We start from the raw sequence: 22,539 nt of genomic DNA, 5'->3' as shown, positions 1-22,539 counted from the left end.
CACAGATAAAAGTAAAAAAATTTATTGTTAAAAAAGTCATCGGTCACTTTATTCACATGTGGATACATTTTATCTTGGGAACTTGAGAAACCTTGAGGACTAACAAAAGGGTTTTAGCAAATACCTATTTGACTTTCCCTAAAAAATAAAAAAATATAGAACCGATATTTGATTCTAAAGAACCAAAACCGAAGCTAATATCAGCGAGAACCGATATATATTATAACAGTTATAATATTTTTTCAATTCTCATAATTGTTTCAATTAGAACCGATATATAGCAATTTAAATAGTTATTTTCAGAACTGTTTCAACTTTTCGTATCAAGTATCACACAGACTTTCGTTACAGGTTGGCTGGTTACGTAAAGAAACACTTTTCTTTATACACGACGCCCTGTATAATTTGTTCTTTTTTCGCGGCTTTTTCTTTCATGCTTTTCTTGCATGCGCGGCTGCTTCGCAAGTCTTCAACTCGACTCGTGGTGGTGGTCGTGGTTATGGTTAAAAAGAATAAAAAAAAATCATTCGCGACTGTGGCTAATTTAGAAAGTTTGATGAACTCTGCCTACGCAAAATGGAGCTTTCAATGTCGCAAGCTTTCACAATTTTTATCGCGCTTTGCAAAATGCTTTTCTACATTGTTCTCTATATATTTAAAAGGATTGCGCCATTGTTAGAACGTAACGATATCGTATTAAAGAATTTAATATGAGTTTTTTCTTTGTTCTTTGTCATTTAAATATAGCTAATGTTTTTTTAACTCTTTCCCATACAACTTTTTAAAATTTTACTTTTGCGTAGATATAAAAAACTTTATTATTAAAACTTTATAATAAAATATAAATTTGGATTCTTGATTAATACGAAAAATTTTCTCTCATTTTTATCAAAACTGAAGTTCCTAAGTGTGTGAACAAGAATTAAGCCAAGAATTAATAGTTTTCTTTGTGCTTACACAAAAATTATATAATATAAAAACGAATCATATTATTATTATATTATATTAAGTATAACATATAGATAAAGAGTATTTGAAACTATATATGAGGTAACAATTAAGTTTGAGCCGATAAAATGATATAAAACTTAAAAAATACATAAAACACATACATAAGACCTTAAAATTACATAGAACCTATCATGACGGTTAAGTTTTCATAGAAAATAAAAAAGAAAAAATAAACGATAGTCTTGGTCTATCTATCTATGGAGTAATATTCAAGATAATAAAACTCTATATGAGCAGAATAGATCGCGATAGGTATTACGATCTCATATGCAGACCCGTTGTTCTCAAAAGAAATACGAGATAATGTCATGTGTGCGTGATGGGATTCGTGTTGAACTTTTTATCGAACATACTTTAAGACACGCTTGGCGGACGCTTAAATTTAACGTCTCTTCTATCGTAAAAGTGATCGTGCTTGCATATGCAAAATTCTATTGAGATCGGATAAGCTTGATTTATAACTTCTTGGGCCCGATAACAACGAGTCAGCGATACGTATGTACATATGTATGTATTTATCTGCTTTGGATAAAAAATTCACCATGAAAGTTTCATGTCGTTTATTTTAAGAACTTCCTATATTATATCTACTTCGATCAAATCTGTACTTCATATAAAAAAATTCACATATAAAAAAACTAGAATTATATTTCATGCCAACGATTTCAGTAGTTATATGTATTTATTAAGAATTTTGTTTGTTGTTGTTAAAAATATTTTGTTTTTTTTTTTTTTTTTTTTTTTTTTTTTTTAATGGAGACATAGTTATCTCTAAAATACACGAACATTCGTTAATTTTTAACAGTTGACATAACATTGGTTAGTGACTTATGTTTTGATTGACAACCACTTAGTCTTACAACAACGTGTCACCAATGTGACTTGCGGTTGAAGTTGTACTTTTCATCCAGACTCCCTCTCTATGAGCGTGTCAATCCGTGGATATAGCTAACTCGACACAAGGTTGATGTAACAGGCCTGAACCAATATTGCCGAATGTTTATCGGGAGGGTGAATAAGATGAAGGGAATGGACATTTAAAGACAATGAATTTTGTTGACGATTGATCGACTTACGTATATACGTAACAAACAGATGAAGAAATATATCTTTTCAGTACAAATATTAAAAAAAGAAAAAAAAAATAAGAAAAAATAAATTAATAAAAGCTATGCGCTGTCTGATTAACGAACGATGTAAGTACTTTGTTTTTATGATTAAAAATATAAAAATGACGTCATATTGAAAGAAGTCATAAGATGATTTGAAGGAGCGACTAATGAGTTTCATCTTCAAAGGCCATTGTGCTTTAGATGTGTCGAAGAAAAGGTAGTCTCCAGTCTCATCTCATGGTCCGGCAACTTCGAACTAAGGAATCTACAAACCCGTAATTGCGCATCGTTATACCACGTTCCATTTCTTCTTTCAACAGTATTGTCATAGAAACTTGCTCGATTTCTGACGAAATTAATTGATCGTAAGAAAATGTTGATTTTTGTGAAATACTGTTTCTTTATATACCGATAAAACAAATGGTTTAGATTAATCTGATGATATTAATCTTTTGATCTATCAATCTTTTTGATTAAGAGAAAAACGATGTTTGGTCGAACCTCGATATTCAAAGTTATTGTTCTTAGAAGATCTCTATTCCTTTTTTTTCTCTTATTTTCTGTGAATAACTCCAAATGTGAAATAGGATAAAGTGTAAGTCTTAGGAAGAAATTGCCTCTTCTATTCCATTTCTATCGTAAAATAAAATATCTATCGTTGATATCGTTGAAAATTGCCAGCTTTACAAGTATAATAGGTTGTAAATTTTATAATATGGGTGAAGCCTTATACGAAGGGGTAAATTCAATGTGATTAACAACGATAATCCAAGTATCCTAATGCCTTTGATGCCATTGGGAAGGGTATTATACTGAGTTGGGTTTCTACAAATGAAATTAGACTACAGTCATTGAAAGTTAAATTAGATTGAACTTTCGATTCATATATGTATATATAAGTATTTCTTATAAAAATCATAAAAAAAAATTGTACAATATTTTTAATTTTTCTAATAATCTATATCCATAAATCGATTTGAACCTACAATAAATTGTATTACTCTTTTCCAAACCTTCGTTCCTTATACATTCATGAGTTGAATTATTTAAAATAAATGGTAAATAATTCGATAGAGTGCAACTATCACAAAGAACTCATCGAGAACCCTAAGCCTATAAAGAATAGCCGATTCTTATGCAAACAGGGTTGTATTTCTCGTTAGTGGACCCTTTGTGCTCTAAAACCAGACCCTGTACTCTGCATAAGTTAAAAGAAGCTCGCCCTATATAGAAAAGACCATTAGGATATTTACTTTAAGGAGTTAGTAATAAGAGAAAGATATTGGCAATGTTTTCTATATTGTCCTAGCGTGTTATTACCCAACGTAGAGGTCATTGACCTCAGGAAGATATAATGAAGTTCAAAATATCGCTTTTATCGCGGCCATATCGTAATTCTATCGAAATCGACATCGTGATAGAACAAAATTAAGGATATTACAAACTGCAACTGCAAATACTTAATATTCACGTAACGTAAATATAACTAGATTTAAAGAGTTTAAATATAAATTTTCTACGATGTTAGATATTCTGTAAAAGCAAATATTAATAAAAAAAAATTATATATACACATAAATAGTGAATTTATTGAAGAAGAACAAAGGCAGGAAGATCGTAATGACAAAATCAATTTGATCGAATTGTCGCATCACGTCTCCTTCGGCCCAACGTTATTTCTCGAAGGGTCGACTGTGCTGAAAATCTTCGAAACGCAGCTAAACTAATTTGAAGCTAGAGCGGTTAACAAGAATGTTGGTCGAAATGAACGCACGACTTAACAAGCTTACCTCAGCTCGGTGAACCCTCTATCCCGTTAGCTTTGTCTTGTGCAACTTGTGACCCACATGCAAGCAACGATGCCGAAAATAAGACACGACTAACTGTGTATCAGAGACTTCAAAAACATCAACGACTATCTACGTGTATCATCCCAATTGATCCATCCGAGCCATCAGAATTTTTCTAAATTTTCCAGAAAGGAAAGTTCTCTTTTGGAGTTCCACATCGACACGAACAAAGAATAAAATAATAAAAGAATAAAAGAAATCGTTCTTACATAAAAATAAACAAACAAAATGAGCTCTGTTTCCCTTCAAAGCTCAGATATTATAATTGATTCAAGATGTAAACAAATGTCCAAAGGATTCATAAAAAATTAACACAGCACACCGGTTAGACTTTCTTGTGTCACTCTAGCGTTCCGTTTACCGATGAAGAAGATGACAATGTATCCCAACAAATATAGAAGATTAGTTAATGGGCTGCAATGCGTCCGCTCAAGCCACTTTCGAAGGTTCGACCAATCTCCCTCTTTCTCTCTCTCCCTCTCTCTCTCTCTCTCTCTTTCGCTCTCTCTCTCTCTCTCTTTCGCTCTCTCTCTCTCTCTCTTTCGCTCTCTCTCTCTCTCTCTCTCTCTCTCTCTCTCTCTCTTTTAAGAAGTCTTTCGACGGTGCATCGATCATGCGTAACGTTAAGTTCGCTAGGTCGAGTTTGATCCTTGATATTTGAATCACCTATTTCCAATCATCAAAAAAAAATTTGTGAAAAGGATCGTTAAGTCACGATCGAAAGATCGAACCTGTCGTTTTGCGGAAGAACGGTGCAAGTAATCTCCGAAAACGTTTTGTGCCAAGGAGAACACACACTACGTGATCGCTGAGTTTCTCCGTACTGCGTCCGGGTCGAGCACCTACCTAGCCGAGTCGTCATCGGGGACTCGACGCAGGCGCTCCGGAGAAAACCAACCCCTTAACACCCCGCGACCCTAAACGTCTCCTTCTCCCTTTCTCCTCTTCATCCTCATCCTCATCCTCCTACTTTTCCTCCTCCTCCTCCTCCTCCTCCTCCTCCTTCTCCTCCTCTTTCTACTCTTCCATTTCTCCTCGCGTTCCCCTACTTCTTTCTCTACACCCCTATACTCCCGTACCACTACGGGGAGTGAACATCCGAGAGACGAACGTCGCGTACTGTACCCTCGCATTGAATATAGAGAGACAAGGATGACCATCGCCGAGGGAATCGTTAAATACGCTGGTCGACTGAATCTTATTTGAATCGGTCAACAATGATCCAAATGAAATTCATGATTTCATGATTCTTTTTACGTCTTATGAATAAAAATAAAAACATAATGATATTTAAAAAGATCTACAAAATTATCCAATTTTTTTTTCAACTATGATAATGTTCTTCATTGATTTGAATAAAATAATAGAATATTGTTACAATGTAAACTTTGTTACAATCCAATCGAATTATTTAATCGTATGTTTGATTAAATTTGGCAAAAGGACGAATTTTGCATGAAAATGGAAGAGTAAATGAACGAAATGTCTGGAATTAAATTAGTCTGATTAGTCTCTTCGAGACTGACAAGTCACGGTTGATCATAACTACTGTACGATTATCGATATATCTATTTTGGTAAAATAATAGTTCGAAATGTTTATTGCATTACTGATTAGATGGCACTTGAATGGGAAACATACACGATCCGAAGTATTTCTAATAAACTGTTTGAAACATACACGATGTCAAAGAATTTTTAATAAACCGTTTTAATATCGACAAAATATCTTGCATCTTAAAATCGTTATTCAAAGTTCCAGTAAAGATTTTACAATTAGATTTTGTTAAGGACAACGAATCGCTCCGCAATCCTCCCTATTCTGTCACAAGTCGATATACACAAGCAACATGTGTCAGCGTATGTAAATACGATTTGCATAAATACAAGCTACGTGTACATATTTCGATTTGCAATTATCTTTGAAAATTCGCTAAAGGAAGAAGAAAGAAAAAATTCTTTCGTTGCAAGTATATCTACAATCAAATATCGAAAAAACAAAAAAGTAAACAAATAAATAAAAAAAACAAGATCATTCATATTACCATTCTATAAAATTCAGATGAACGTTGATAGAAAGATATTAAATTAAATTAAAAAAATAAAAATAAATGAACAGTATCAAATTAAAAGCATACATTTTTAAATAACATCTGTTTACTCTACTCATTGAAAATAAATAATTCATTAGCATAATTTCATGAAATGATGAATCAATCGACAATGAATAATCGAATTGAAAGGATAAATTCTCGAAAAGAGACACATATATATTTGTGTAAAGAGGAGCTCGAGACGGAATGGTCCGCACGGTACTGCTTCGGCACCGTTTATGAGCGTTCTATGCCAACACGATGGCATCGTGAATGAACGCATGCGTCGGCGTCAGTTCCCATGGAAACGGGATGTGAGGCACCGCGTGTGAATGCGTATTGATTACTTCGCTTTCGCTCCATTCCGCGATCTCTCGGTTCTTGTATCTCCTCTCTCGTCGCTGCCACCCTGTCACCCCCACGCAATCCCAAACCTCCCTTCTTTCTCTCTTTCTGTCTCTTTCGTTTCGAATCTTCCCATTCCATCGATGGTCTACCCTCCCTTTTTTCTCTTTCTTCAAATTAGCCCCCTAATGTTCTCGTGCCCTTTCTCTTTCTCTCTCTCTCTTTCTCTCTCTCTCTTTCTCTCTCACTCTTTCTTTCTTTTTCTCTCTCCCTTTTTAGAGGCCTCTTTATACAGAGATCTCATTCGTTCGAGTCTTCGAGTTTCTAGTCGAGGGAGGATAAATTTGCGTTTCCGTAAGACCGACTCCACTACCAACTCATTTTTTCTTTTCTACTACCCCTTTTTCAAAGTTCGCGAGAAAGTTCATATTTACTAGCGTCGCCGTAATATATCGTTTTACCCCCCTGCGGAAACCTTGTGGTTACTATATCCGAATGAAACTCAACGTAGAAAGGCTATATACGTTGCCATCGTTTTGCACGACCATCGAGGAGGTCGTTTTTCGAGAAGGCAAGTTTTTTAATACATACTGAACCAGTTTCGAAGACTATTGATTCGCCTCACGAATACAGTATAGATTTATCGTTCGGAAGTCGGAAAATAAACGAACGTAAAAGACATTATTTTCTACAGTGATAAAGTATTATATATTATCATATCATTATAAATTATGCTTTTATTGTTGTTCATAGCTATCTCTTATATTTCAAAGTATTAATTTTATACACATTTTCAAGCTCATTCTACTTTCAAAATTAGATAACTACTTACGCAAAGTTCATAAAATCATCAGGGGAAGACAGGTCAAATTACTTAACAAACAACTATCCTGACATCACTAAACGTACCTTTACGACGATACAATCGGAACATCTTATTTCTGACTCACAGTTCTGACTAACTGAACAATGAGGAAATTTCGTAGTACCTACGTGAATATGATGTAACGACGAGCTGGAACATCATCGACATTGTCCGCTTGCAATTTCGACCGTCAACCGCACACTTCGAATACCCAAGCGGAACAAATTGTTCCGTCCGCGTTTCGTAACGGCTGCGTCCATTAGGGAGACGAGATTGTGCAAAATCGTGAATCGACAGAGCTCGTTCAAAATACAAATTAAGATCAAAAATACACAAAGCTATTATCAATGGCATTTTGATTGATCAAAGTATTCTTTGATCTACAGATCTTATCAAAATCAATGATTTGTAAAATAGTTTTTAAAAGTTATAGAAAAGGAAAACACGAAATTGTAAAAATTTTATGAGTGTCTTCTGAGATTTTTAGATGGATTATTCTGGAGAAAGTTTGAAGAAGAACAACGAAAAAGGATAGATAATTTAAAGAAACTTCAAGTTGAGTTAAGAATTTGATACGATTCTTGGCTTCGCCTGCTTGAAATAAATAAACACGATACAGATAAGTTCATCGTTGCACTTCCAATGGGAAAGTTAAGAATAGGAAAAGAAAAAGTGTCCACGACACGCATTTCGAACTTCCAGGAAGAAAAATATCAATTTGATATTAATCTGGAATGAAAGTATTTGGACCATGGTGACCACCATGGTAAAATAATTTTTTATGCTAATGAAGAAATTCGTGCAGTTATTATTTTTATTACTGGTTCAAATAAACTATACCAGTGATTTATTTATTATGCAAAAGTATTGCGATCGAACTTATATATCGAATCTATTCCATAGAACTCGATCACAATAAAGACGATCATTAATATTATTATTATCACTGTCATCATTGAATATAATAAATGAGAAATATTTTTCTACTGAAAAAAAAAAACAAAAAAAAGCAAAACAGAAAGTCGTAATTTCATAGCCTTCCCTGTTAGAATATGACAATATACCATGCGTGACCACTTTATAAAAGGGTGAAACTCTACAAATTAGAAAGTCAGTTCTGTGACGACGTTCCGCTAGTTAGTGCAAAGACCTGTCAAATGAAACGCCTTTGAAAGAACTTCGAAGATGACATTGAGAAGTAAATAAAGTGAATAAAGTGAATAAAATTACAACGATTTATTTCGATTGATCAGAAACCGATTTCCGATATAATGACTCTACAATATTTTCTGATTTTCTTTATTTTTTTCATTGTTTGTCATGGATTATCGGAGGGAAGAGAATATCCTTCAACAGACGAACTTTTAAAGAAGCAATTTACAGAAGACAGACTTTTTCCGAATATCGTACGAGATAGAAATTCCTCCAAAGGTTTCCAGACGAAGAATAACGAAAATAATTCCGATGATAAAAACACTGATAAAAAAGCAAGAAATGTTATTCGAGGATCACCGTCTTTGGAATCGAGAGATAAGTTTAAATCTATCGAATATTTTCGATGATTTTTTTTCTTTGGTAATGATCATATATACATTTACGTATAGATATTTATCTGCATATACATGTATATATACGTATTTGTGTATGTGTATATATATATATATATATATATATACCGTACATATAAATTAATTAAATATTTTTAATTTCTAAGTTCCAACTGTTGCGGAAATAGACATGGTTCAGGTTCATCGTCTCGACCAGATTACAACAGGATTCCATCGGAAAATAATCATTATTCATCTTCGTATGGAGATAGAAATGTCGACAGGTAATTTCAACAAAATAATTTATTCCATTCCCAAAAGAATTTAACAACATTTTTCACATTTCAGACATAGTTGGCAAATTCCAATTCGACCCATGAGTTCAAACATAGGTAGTGAAAGACCTAACGTTGGAAGTTACAGTGGTAGCTATGGTGGAAATGGTGCTTATAGTGGAACTTACGCAGGAGATAGGTCAATATCTATTATATATATATATATATATATATATATATATATATATATATACTATATATATAATATATGTATATATATATAGATGTATATATATAAAGCTAATATAGTTCTATTAGGTGTTTATAATCAATCTAATATGTTATATATGAAAATCAGATATGGACAAAGGCCTAGTTACGGAAGTGAAAGTTCTAACAGACCAGGATCAAATTATAATTCAGCAGATGTTGGTGGATACGGTTATGGTAATGGTGGATATGGTAGTTATGGCGGCACACGACCTGGACATGGAATCACAGCTACTTTAGAAAATGGAAATGATTTTAATCCTGACGAACCTGATATTCCTGACAATAATGTCCCACAATATCCAGGAAGTAATATCCAAACTCAAAAGGTGATAATTTCGATTAATTTCTGATAATAATAAAAAAGCTATTATCAGAAAGTTGTACATAATAACATACATACATTCGTTTCGAAGGCCGTTGCTTTAAAAGCTTTAGCCGGAGTCGCTTTGATCGGCGCAGCCGCGGCTTTAGCTACAAATCCGGTTCTTTTACCGATTGGAATTGTTTCCGGGAGAAGAAAACGTTCTGAAATTACTTCCGCGGACAACGACATTATGGATTACGTTTTACAAATGATAGCGACGAATTTTTCTCAAGTATTCTAATTTTTCTTTCTTTAATTACTATTAAATACATTTGTATATTGAACAATTTTTAAGTACATTATTAAGTACATTGAACAATTTTTAAGTTTTATATATATATTTTTTTTTTAGACGTATGATAATGGAAGTTTTGAAAATAAAAAATATGTCTCTCCGAAATGTGTAGCCAGATTGACATGCGAAATACGTAAAGATTATATGATCGATATTACTGAAGATATTAAAGATCAACACGATGAGAAAATTACAAAAATACAATTTAACAAATTGTAAGGGAATATTATACAAGCTTAATTGTATTTACATCATTTTAATAATTTCTATGTATTCGTTATTTTTGCAGAATTCAAAATAACGTTCTGAATGCTGAAACTATAGATAATAGCGTTAAGGAATTAATTAAAATGGCTCTCACCGTAAGTTCAAATAGAGGAAACTGTGGAGTATTCGCTTGTAATTTCAGACGTAATAATTTATCCAAATAATATAAAATAATTTTGTCTTTAATTAATTATTTCGTAAGTTTTTAAATAAATTTTTAGAATAAAATTTGTTTTTTGTTTAGTTTATTGTGGGAGTATTAAATTACTTATATAATACATACCTGTAGCTGTTAATTCCTTTTTTCGTTTTTTCCTTATTCTCTTATTAATCATTTCTTTCACAAATTTTCCTTCTTTCGCGTTCTCTTTTACTTTATTAATGAAATACAATTTATTATATTAATCATGTATACGAATTACAAATATTCAAAGTCAAATGAGAATTCGTTTACTCGATATACACATAATATGGTGTAACAGATATAATTACTTACGTATTAAATGATATAAATCTAACAATAAGCTGAAATTTCAAGGATTAATTAATGAATTTTAATTGGTTGACTTAATCGTAATGTATTGTACGTAAGAATTTGATTGGTTTAAAATGTTACGATTCCTTTGTCATGCTTAATGCGTATAAACCTTGTTAGAATACATAATACACGTGATACAAGATAAAAAAAACAAAATATAACTGACGTGTCCTACCATACAAATAACGTGGCAATCGGTTACTGTCAGTAGTTGCGAAAGTTTCGTTCAAATATCGAGTACTTGAATGTATCGTATTAAAATATTTACTCTTATCTATTTTGACAAGGTATACAATTATTATAATCAAATTCGATTTATAGAAAAAAATTCTCGATCTGTCAGTGACTTGAACACGTCATTTAAGGTTATATATGCAATGAACATTGCGTTAGGTATATAATGCATTATTTATTTATTTTAAAATCTGAAATAAAGTAATTCCTGTTATAAGCATAATATGTGGTCATCGTGTGAAGTAATAGCTTTCATGGAGATATACAGAAATGAAAGTGTATACCGATATGATACATGAAATTTGGTTTAACCTATCAAACGGTGGTAAATCAATTTTGAAAGTTGCAGTCTGACTTTTAGGTTGCCACGTAAGTCTACAGGAAATATTAGTGTTTTCAATAACACGTTAAAAATTTTCCCCTTTTTGTTGTGATATTTCGATACATTAAATTTCTACGATGGGAACAAATTTAAGAAGGAAAATTGAAAAAAACGATGCTATGGAAGAAGGTGTCGCAGAACACAATCACATTCATGACAAAGCTGATATACGTGGAGATGAAAAAAATATAGCTATTCTTTTTTTCCTATATCTGTTACAAGGAATACCTCTCGGTTTATGTGGCTCTATTCCTATGTTATTGCAAAATCGAGGTGTATCCTATCGGCAACAGGTAATTTATTATATAGTTTAAAATTATTAACATATGTTACTTAATAAGATAATGTATTGTGATTTACCTGTTTCAAATACAGATGGTTCCTTTTGATTTTAGGCGGAATTCAGTTTTGTACAATGGCCATTTTCGTTAAAATTATTTTGGGCACCAATAGTAGATTCTGTGTTTTATCAAAAGTTTGGACGCCGAAAAACATGGCTGATACCTACCCAATATTTGATGGGTATGTTTATGCTAGTACTATCTGGACATGTTGATCATTGGCTGGGTAAAGAACATGAAAAGCCAAATATTGAAATGCTGACTGCATTATTTTTTGCTTTGAATGTACTTGCTGCTACTCAGGATATTGTAGTAGATGGTTGGGCTCTTACGATGCTTAAAAGGTAATATATTATTTATTAATCTCTCTCTTTTATCTATTGTCATTTTTATTTTTTAAATTATGTATTTTATAGATGTAATGTAGCATATGCATCGACATGCAATAGTGTTGGTCAAACTGCAGGTTACTTTATAGGCTACGTTCTTTTTATGGCATTAGAGTCTGCTGAATTTTGTAATGGATATTTAAGATCAGTTCCATCAAATGAAGGAATTTTAACTTTACCTGGTAAAATGAAACGCAATTTCATGAACATTGAAAAAATTCCATTATACATTTTATTTCATACATACTGTCTTTTAGGATTTTTATATTTCTGGGGTTGGATATTTATTATTACCACGACATTCATTGCTCTCTTGAAAGGTGAAAATAAAGAAAAAGTTGGTAAAGATGAAGAGTTGAATACGAATATTAGACATGCATATAAATTACTTTGGGATATTGTTAAATTACCTTCAATAAAAACAACAATTTTATTCTTGTTGACAGCAAAGGTTTGAATTGTCTAATATTAAAAGTAAATAATACAAAGAAGAAAACAATATGTGTGTTATATAATTATCTTTTCCAGATTGGTTTTTCCGCTTGTGATGCTGTAACAGGTTTAAAATTAGTAGAAGCTGGTATCCCTAAAGAAAAGTTTGCATTAATGGCAGTACCTATGACACCGCTACAAATATTTCTACCATTAGCTATTTCTAAATATACTGTTGGTCCAAGACCTATGGATATATATATGAAAGCAATGCCTTACAGGTTATTATTAAGTTAATTATAAAATATTAACCATTTTATATATTAGCCACTCAAAAAAGATATTTTTTTATTACAAGCATTCTTTTTCTTGCAGGCTTGCTTTTGGACTAATTGCAGCATGTTTGGTATGGATTACACCATATATTATAAATAATGGACAAGTTCCAATGTATTATTTTATTATATTGATTGTTCTTTATCTTATACATCAGGTAACAATTATTTCTTGAAACATATTAAATCTTAATTATTAAATTTAATAATGTTATCTCGTATATTTTAGATATCTGCAAGTTGCATGTTCGTAGCATCTATGGCATTTTTTGCAAAAGTCAGTGATCCTGCTGTTGGAGGTACTTACATGACATTATTAAATACGTTATCTAATCTTGGTGCAAACTGGCCTGCAACAGCAGCTCTTTGGTTTGTCGATCCTTTAACACTTAGACAATGTAGTACAGATGCTTCCAATGATTGTAGTACACTTGCGGAAAAACAGGTATTTTTAATTTTTATTTTTCTAATTTTTTGATAACGTTACTATTATCAAATACGTATAAATAAAACATTAAATTTTTTACAGTTATGCACAAGTACTAATGGTGGTACTTGCATTATGCAGCTTGATGGATATTATATAGAAAGTTTACTTTGTTTAATAATAGGATTCTCTTGGCTCAGATGGGGTAAACGAAAAGTAAACTTTTTACAAGCTAGACCAATATCAGCTTGGAAAATCAATCTAACTCGACAAAATAGATAACACAATGTATCAGTGTTAAAATTCATTAATGCTGTACCTGTAATTATTAGAAAATAATATAATGACTTAATGCGTATATATCTACCACACGTGGTATATGTGCATTCGTTACGTACTGCACATTCATGAAGTGTTCCAACTGTATTAACTGGTAATTGAATGTAAGAAACTTTTCATTAATTTATTCGACAGTTAAATACATTATTGTGTATACTTATATAAATTTATTATATATTTTTACATCAATAAAATAAAACCATATGGCACAATATGAGTGAGGTGATTTGATATTATGGGAGATAAATAAAACATTCCCCTCACAATTTATAGTACAAGTGGTTTATGTTGAATCGTTAACATTCATTTAATAGATCAATGTTGTGAGATCTATAATATAAAAGTCTTCACTTTTGTTATAGCAATTATGCACTGGAAATAAATAGTGTAATGATCATTAATATTTAACTTTTTTGTATAAAAGTTCTTTACGTTGTCATTTTATTAAAGCTTGTCTTATATATTATAAAAATTTTTAAGGAATATTTACTAACCTATGCACCTTGTTTAATACAGATATTACTTTATATTAGTAATTAAAAATTTATGATTTATACTTACATAAGTTTCTTTTATTTCTATAACTTATAATAAATATTATAAATATAAGAAACATATTAAAGTAATACAAATTTCCTTTGTAAAATATTATGAAAGTTCTAGTTGTAAGTTTATTTATTTTGTTAGCTTATAAAAAAATATATAAATCTGAAACACACTGATGTTCTTCCAAAAAATTACTAAATATTCTAACAAAATTAATCAAGATTACTTACCAACAAGTAGGAATATTTCTCTGTAAATTTATTACAAATTATAATGATAAATTTGAACTGTATTATAATCTATAGATATAAGAATATTAGTAAATAAAAGTAAGAATGTGGGTTAAAATAAAATTAAAGAAACGAACATACTTCAATCATTACAATTATTTCATAATACGTCCTACTTTTTATTACTGTTATTATTATTTATAATCATTTTAAAAAGCATCAAATGAAATTCAAATAGTATAAGATACGAGTGCCAGAAAAATATTACTTGTGATATAATTTGTAAACAAACAACTTAGTAATTAGTTTTTTAATATATTTCAATTCTAACCACAGCATCCAGGTTTTGGTACAGATGTAAGTAAATCGGAATCAATCGTTGCTCTTTTCTTTGGTAACATCTTCGAAGGATGATGATCGTCACTTTTGATAGCAGAAATTATCATCGATGGTGATTTGGTATTAGTTTCAGGTCGATGCTAAAATTAAAAAATAAATAAAATAAACTTATACAACGTTATTAATGAATATATTATCCGTAATTGAAATATTGATAATTGAGAAAAATATGTATATTTTAAATTAAATGTGATGTGTTTACATATGTATATATATATCATTACGTAATGCAATATTTTTTCTTTCAAACAAGGAATTTCAGATGAAAGTACATGATCGCCATCATGCTGGATGTTTCGAGCAAAGACAACACTAAAGATCATCATAAAGAAAGCCAATCGTAGAAACATTTCATCAAATTTAAAAAAACAACGAAATAAATTCAAAAAATGATTTTTGTTTTAGTGACAACTACTTTGTTGATCGAACTAATGAATGAACACTATCGATCAAATACGATCCTCTATATATAAAAAGATGGCTAACTATGATAACGTTAATAAATCATTTTTTTAACGTTGTATATTACCATATTTCTTTTATATTTAGTAAATTGTTTAGAAAAGAAGTTTTGAATTGTTCGAATGACATGACTTTTATCGTTATTCTGTTGTTCAATATGACTTGTTTGAATGCAATAATTATTCTAAATGTTTGAATTTCTACTTATATTACTTAAAACATGAATGTTTTATAGTATACTTAAATCATAAATGAATACCAATAATATAAATGTGATTAATAGTTCGTTTAATTTCACAGGCATGGTTTCTCTAATTATCTCAATTAAGAGAGAGAGTATTAAAATTTTCAATTAATATAAGTGAATAATATAATTTATAAATAATTAATATTCTACTACATCTATATTTGTAATAAATTTAGAGACAATAATGTCAATACATATTTGTAGTTATACACACATACAGTTAACAAAGATGTCCAAAATGTCCTTGCAAGATGTTCAACAATAATAGGTAATTATCATCGTGAAAAATATTGCAATAATTTGATTTTGACCAGAATAATTAAATCGCTTTTACTTACATAACATAACTTAAATAGAGTAATATTTTATATCTTCTAAATATTTACTGAATATAACATATTAGGTAAATTTAACGAGAAAAAAATAAAAATAAGATATATATATATATAGCAAAGATTTGTTTGAAATATTTTTAATTTTTAAATATAGTAGAAATATTGCACAAAGAATTTGAAAATCATAGAACAGCAAGTAGGGAGTTATATTGTTGGAGTTATCTTACATCTAACATCATATTGTATATATCGATTTGTACAGTAATCAGATTACATTATTTTTGTATACTTTCTATAATAATCTATAATAACATGTCGTTATAAACACATACTCACATCTTATTAAACTTTTAATTTCGATTAACTATTTCGATAAGTTTATGTCTCTGCTATACTACCATCTAAGCGAAAGATACAAGTGTTACATAACTCTATGGCACTTCGATGGTAGTACATAATTAATTATAATCATATCCACGTATAATGTTGATTCAATATATTCGTTATAACAGATGATCTGTTTTACATCTACAAAGCAGAAAACCATGTAGACAGTATAATATATATATATATGTGTGTGTGTATCTATAGATATACACGATTAATGAATTTATTATAAATTAACTTTTATAGTAGAATAAATAATATAAATAATTAAATAAATAACATTGGTGAACAAAATTGTCCTTGCAACAGAAAGCATTTGTTATTGATTATTTCAAGGAAACTGTATACAATAAAAAAGCAATAAATATAATCATTCTCTTATTGGTTGACGTAGGAAGGAGAGGTGCTTTATTTTATTTTTTTTTCTTTACTTGTAGGAAAAAAGCAAACTTAAGTTTTGATTGAAGTTTGTACTGTAACATTATATCTAGAGATTTGTTTCTTTTTACAAAAAGACATATTTACAAAAAAATATTACTTTCATTGTCCCACGAGACGGAGAGTATTCGTTCATTTTGTCTAATCCTCTCCCTTTTGCAAACGCCCATGAAAATAGCAAATTGCTCGGTTAAATCCAATTATAATCTTAATCTTAATAATCGTCGTATTACGGACGAAATCTATTGTCATTTTTTTAAATACATAAATCTTATTTTTATAAATAGTCTACTCGTTCCCAAGGCACCATTTCTCAGCCCTTAGATGCAAACGTAAAAGTATATCGAAGATAGATATATATTATTGATTTCGCTGTTATATCATTGTCTTCGACTTTTCATCTTGACCTACCTATGTCCGCTTATGTAGGGAAAATATTCAAATGAAAATTGTTATCGGGACGTTTGCATCTAAGCGTCAACTCGATAACATGACATCATCTTTCACAGTGCCAATTGAAATCTATCATTGTGTCATCAAAACAATATTTCTCATTTTTAATCATTTTTATATAAAACAAACCAAAAGGAGGATATTTTCAAACAAAAATCTTATTAATAACCCTCGTAACCACTTTGCAATAATTTACGTATATATATATATATATATATATATATATATATATATATATATAATATAATATATATATATATATATATATATATATATATATATAATATAAATATATATATATAATATAATATATATATATATATATATATATATATATATATGTAGATATATAATAGATATATAATATTTGTAATATATTTTCTTAAAAATAGAACTACAGTAAATCAGCGTTATTACAAGCATATTTTGTACCGTTTAACAAACTTGTGCGTAACTAAATATAAAGAAGACTAATTGTTTTAATGTATATACTCCCTCGTAATCTCATCTTTTATCTAATTAATGTTTTAACACTTTATATATATATATATATATATATATATATATATATATATATAATATATATATATGTATAGATATAGTGTATATTTTGAAAGATTCGCTGCAAGCTCGTCAGGATAAGTATTAGCAAAAATTACCAGTCTTACAGATTTGAAAGTCTCATCGAAGCTGATCTATATGAATTGGTACGAGGAGATCTTAAAACATAGATTCATTAAATACATTACTTAAAGCACCATTATTTACACCGTATACGGATACTAGTCAATTCTAAAAAAGCACAATCCTTATCGAAAGAAAATTAAATTCATCATATTCAATGTATTGAAAATCTTTTTCCTAGTTTCTCGAACCACAAAGACTATTTTTTTCTTTGCATTTAAAAATGTCAAGTTCTTTGATCGTTAGTTTTCAACTTCCTATGAAAAAATAATCATTCATATGATTATACATAACGTCTATGATCAAATAACTTCTTTCTTGTAATAGATTTGGAAACCTTCTTAAAGTAATTTACTTTTTTTTTATATCTTCTTTGTTATTACTTTTTATCTTTGCTCTCTCTCTCTCTCTTTCTCTCTTTCTCTTTCTTTCTCTTTTTCTTTTCCACATTGTTACTACACTTATACTTACTGTTTACTTTTTAAACCTTTTGCTTGTAATACTAGTTTTAATGTTCGTTCTCGTCAAGAATAGGTACTTTGTCAACTTTTTGATTAACGCGTAACATTGCACCCCATTTAGCACCTCTTACTGCTTCCGAACTAGCCATTAAAACTGAATATGAATTTGGACTAACTGCTTCCTTACTATAGTGAATACCATACAAAAAGTAAATGAGCATTCCTAGAAATATAAAAATGATAAAATATAGGAAAAATGTATATATTAAAAATGTAAAAAGTATCGGAAAAAACTTTATCAACTTACCTACTATCATCCAGACGAAAAATCGTAACCAAGTTAATAAAGACAAATGAAACATCAAACCAACATTGAAAAGAATACTTAAAGCTGGAATCAAAGGTACCATCGGTACTTGAAATTTACCGCTTGGTGGATTTTGTCGATGTGCACCAATCACTAACAAAGCTGTAAACAAAATATCAAAATATTAAATTTGATATAATTTATTTCTGCAATAAATGCATCATTCTAGAGGATTATAACTTACTACCGATTATAAGAATGATCACGTTCACCAAGACAAAGTAATCGTTCCATGCAGATTCAAAAGATGATTGGAACAATAGTATCAGAAGCGGACAAAGTGAAGCACTGGCTGTTGTATAAATTGTTACAGTAATAGCCACGGCTGTTCCAGGCTCACAATTGCCTAAGAAATTGGCTAACCAACTGTATCGTGGTTTTAATTTTCCAACACCTTCGCTGGAATCCAGAAGCTGTGAAAATATCATATGTTTTGAAATCAAACGAAAAAAGAGAAATTTTATATATTTATTTATATATATGTGTATTTATGTATGTATATATGTGTATGTACCTCGGCATCAGCCGATGCAATGCTGTTGCAATCACTATTAAAATCTGCACCCTCTGTAGGTGGTGAAGCTAGACTGCTCGGTGTACCGGCAGTAGAAGCAGCAGGTGTATTTTTTTCAGGACGATATCTGAGTACTATGACACTAGCCGACACGATGGTATACGCCAGGAAAGTACCAATAGACATGAACTCAACCAAATGTTGTAAATCGAAAAGAAGAGCAATCAACGCACTAAAAATTCCACTAATCATCAAATTGAGAACTGGTACTTGAGTACGATTGCTTATATAACCGAGAAAACCAAAAAGAAGACCATCATTTGCCATGGCATACATCGTTCTTGGTAAGGAAAAGAGCGAACCGAAGAGAGTAGTTGTCATTCCGCAAAGTGCACCGATACTGTAAGGAATACAATTTTTAAAATGATTCTGATATTTTTTATTTAATAATTATTAGATTAGTCGATAAATAATATTGAAATTTTTAGTAAAAAAGATATTGAATATACTTTGTTATTTATTCTTATTATAAAATACTGCAAATTTTTACATTACTTATTGGCCAACTCAATATTTATTTGATGCTAATATTTATTTGACTCACCTAATCACATATTTAGCCCATGGTATACCTCTCGATGCGAAAGCTTCAGGAAGTGCTGCAGTAGGGTTGATGTTCCAGTAAGGTACAATCAATGTAAGAACACCACCAACCATCACATATCCAATAGTGACAATAGCCATTGAAAGAATCGTTGCTAACGGAATACTTCGTCCTGGATCAAGTGCCTCTTCTCCGGATGTTGCAATCGAGTCGAAGCCAACGAAAGCGTAAAAGCACGTTGCTGCGCCTAAATGAGACGATCGAAATAGGAAAAATAAGAAAGTAATAAAACATAGAGAGAAGATTTTCGATTTGAAATATGTAGCTTGAAACTATTTTCAGTTATGACTTCATTATCGCATTTAATTTTCTTAAAATAGCGACGACTCACCAGCAAGTACGCCACTGAAACCATATGGAAAAATTCCACCGTTTTCGTTGCTCCAATTCGAGATATCTGCGTAATAAATTCCCAAAACGATCGTCAGTATCATGACAGCTAAATTAACCAAAGTCAAGAGAGAATTAACGGCTGCTGAACATTTCACTCCCAATGTTAGGAGCATTGCATAAACAAGACATAAACCGCATGCCAAGAAATCCGGCATGGTACCAAGTGGTTCTCCCATTGTATAACCACCCATTAAACGATGAGTATAATTACTAATCGCTCCTCCTGCCAAGGAATCGACGTAACCACTCCAAGCTCTTGCCACGGATGCAGCACCTGATTTAAATTGATACATAATATTTTTTATAAGAACTGAAATGATAACAAAGTTACACAATAAAATTACCAAACGTACCAATCATATGCTCCAGTATTATGTTCCAACCGATAACGAAGGCCCAAAATTCACCGATAGAAACATAAGTATAAACGTAAGCACTGCCAGCTTTAGGTACCCTCGCACCAAACTCGGCATAACACAGAGCAGCTAACAATGAAGCTATACCGGCTAGAAGAAAGCTGAGAACTACACCTGGTCCAGCTAAATCATGAGCCACCGTTCCTGTTAGAACATAGATTCCAGCACCGACCATATGCCCGACACCTGATGACATATAAGAAATATGAATAATTTCTTTATTTCTTTAACATAAACATGGAAAATTCTACCGAGTATGTAACGATGTAATTTACATTTTTACTAATTTATATTAGCTTAAAAAAGCTTATATTTTATCATTTAATGTATTTTTTAATCATATGGATAGATAATCGCATTAGTCGTTCTTTCTCATAGAACAGATTTAATGCAAACCGTGTAAATTATTTATTGGAAATAAAATAATTAATTTTTAGAACAATGTTCCTTACATGAAACGTGATACTCACCAAGCAAAGTAATGTCGAAAGTAGAGAGACATCTTTTCATCGGTGTTTCTAATAAATCACCCCGCAATTTTTTCGTACGATTAAGTTTCGTATATAGTCCGGACATGACGTGCCCCAGGATCATCCGCCGCACTGACGGCATGTTAGAAATCTATGAAAATCTTAAGATAAATGAAACATTAATTTTTCTTAACATATGTTTTCTAATCATTTGATTGTTAAGAAAACTTTGTGAAAATTTGCAGAAATGTTATATGCACTAATAATTTAAAGGAATAAATCTTTATAAGCTACTATTGAAAAATATGGACATAAGTCAGTCGAGGAGAAACACAAATATTATAAAATAAATAATTGTTGATTTCAAAGATCCAAAAATGGAATGTCAAAAAGTAATAATGACATAGAAAATGTGTTAGAAAATAGAAAATGATTTTACTTACTTTTCTTGAAGAAATTTCTCTTATTTCAAAGAAAAATTTCCAAGAGCGTCACGACCGGCAATACTACGATGACAAATTCGTCAGTGACGAAGAAGCGTATGAGGACGTCGTATGGCGCCTCTGTTAACACGCAGACTCGTTCGTTCGATCGATTCAGCTGGAATAGGACTATTTACGTCATTCTACGCTTCGAATATGAATGGGGAAGATCCTTTAGCTTAGATGTCATACGTATTTGTGTGCTATCAAAAACTACATCGAAGTACCGAAACAGCGTCCATAATATAATTTATTATTGATCATTTATTTAAAAAGCTAATGATGATAGACAGCAGAAGGATACTTAATTGTTACTTTTTTTTATTATTGTGTCTTTGTATTATCATTTTTAGCACGAATATCGTGCAGATAATCTATATAATAAAGCTCGAAGAACCTTTCCATTTTGACGTGCAAGCATGTTCTAGCTAACAGGATAATAAACGTTAATGACACAAAGTAACATGAAATCTGAGTATAATTAACACTGAATTTATACATATATATATATATATATATATGGTATATATATATGGTATATATCAGGTATATATATATATATCTGATATTTTATTTGATATAATCGAAATGAAATGTCAACACGATAGTATTTGCGTTGCATTCGATGATAAATTTTTTTATTGCAATTAATACAATAAAAATGAAAATGAAAACGAAAATTAAAATTAAATTAAATACATAAGAAAATTATCTTGGGTATATAGAAAATAAATAATTAATTAAAATTTGCAAAAAATAAAATAAGATCTAAAGTTGAGATCGATCTTAGATTTATACTTCATTTTCATCATTCAGCTATCGCGTCGAAAAAATTTATCAATTTTATCAATTTTCTTAAATATAAATACATGTTTAAA

The 22,539-nt window shown here is 30.5% G+C and overlaps 4 protein-coding genes and 1 long non-coding RNA gene across 11 annotated transcripts in view; 2 read left to right on the top strand and 3 right to left on the bottom strand.

Annotated features, from left to right (window-relative positions):
• LOC118447024 (uncharacterized) overlaps positions 1-10,779 on the bottom strand; it is a 34,080-nt gene extending 23,301 nt beyond the window's left edge. For 2 of the 5 annotated variants that reach the window (XM_035878387.2, XM_035878395.2), the window contains exon 1: positions 10,580-10,779. The gene's annotated coding sequence lies outside the window, so the exon portion shown is untranslated. Of the gene's footprint in view, positions 1-3,913; positions 4,089-4,182; positions 4,203-4,704; positions 4,811-7,319; positions 7,340-10,579 lie in introns of those variants that run through there. The other 3 variants (XM_035878390.2, XM_085655079.1, XM_035878389.2) reach the window with 3 other exon arrangements.
• LOC118446965 (uncharacterized) lies at positions 8,283-10,460 on the top strand. The gene is made up of 7 exons (XM_085663529.1): positions 8,283-8,805; positions 8,989-9,106; positions 9,171-9,296; positions 9,456-9,696; positions 9,784-9,966; positions 10,087-10,244; positions 10,319-10,460. Exons 1-7 carry the CDS (start codon positions 8,547-8,549, stop codon positions 10,458-10,460), a joined length of 1,227 nt encoding a protein of 408 aa, XP_085519655.1. The 5' UTR covers positions 8,283-8,546.
• Positions 10,780-10,985: 206 nt separating the features above from the next.
• Positions 10,986-13,930, top strand: LOC118447026 (acetyl-coenzyme A transporter 1). The gene is made up of 9 exons (XM_035878400.2): positions 10,986-11,227; positions 11,430-11,743; positions 11,846-12,135; positions 12,208-12,362; positions 12,438-12,631; positions 12,709-12,893; positions 12,988-13,105; positions 13,177-13,392; positions 13,477-13,930. The coding sequence occupies exons 2-9, from the start codon at positions 11,528-11,530 to the stop codon at positions 13,654-13,656; spliced, it is 1,554 nt and encodes a 517-aa protein (XP_035734293.1). The 5' UTR covers positions 10,986-11,227; positions 11,430-11,527; the 3' UTR covers positions 13,657-13,930.
• Positions 13,931-14,638: 708 nt separating this feature from the next.
• Positions 14,639-15,341, bottom strand: LOC146873275 (uncharacterized). Its single transcript, XR_014982481.1, has 2 exons — positions 15,113-15,341; positions 14,639-14,968 (listed from the first exon to the last, which is right to left on the bottom strand). It is a non-coding gene; the product is annotated as an uncharacterized LOC146873275 (long non-coding RNA).
• A 2,877-nt stretch (positions 15,342-18,218) lies between these two features.
• On the bottom strand, positions 18,219-21,833 carry LOC118447025 (cationic amino acid transporter 4). 3 transcript variants are annotated; one of them, XM_035878397.2, is made up of 9 exons: positions 21,623-21,833; positions 21,180-21,330; positions 20,647-20,895; positions 20,232-20,567; positions 19,841-20,087; positions 19,237-19,636; positions 18,907-19,135; positions 18,663-18,824; positions 18,219-18,578 (listed from the first exon to the last, which is right to left on the bottom strand). In XM_035878397.2, the coding sequence occupies exons 2-9, from the start codon at positions 21,319-21,321 to the stop codon at positions 18,403-18,405; spliced, it is 1,941 nt and encodes a 646-aa protein (XP_035734290.1). In that variant the 5' UTR covers positions 21,322-21,330; positions 21,623-21,833; the 3' UTR covers positions 18,219-18,402. The 3 variants fall into 3 exon arrangements, with proteins under 3 accessions (XP_035734290.1, XP_035734291.1, XP_035734292.1); XM_035878398.2 differs by having other exon boundaries at positions 21,180-21,340; positions 21,623-21,832; XM_035878399.2 differs by having other exon boundaries at positions 18,910-19,135; positions 21,180-21,340; positions 21,623-21,832.
• Positions 21,834-22,539: the final 706 nt, after the last annotated feature.

The sequence above is a fragment of the Vespa mandarinia genome, chromosome 1 (genome assembly GCF_050613455.1).
Source record: "Vespa mandarinia isolate Hongniang chromosome 1, ASM5061345v1, whole genome shotgun sequence".
NCBI classification, from domain to species: Eukaryota; Metazoa; Arthropoda; class Insecta; order Hymenoptera; family Vespidae; genus Vespa; species Vespa mandarinia.
Note: the sequence above shows the minus strand (reverse complement) of the source record. Positions and strands in the feature narration are given on the sequence as shown.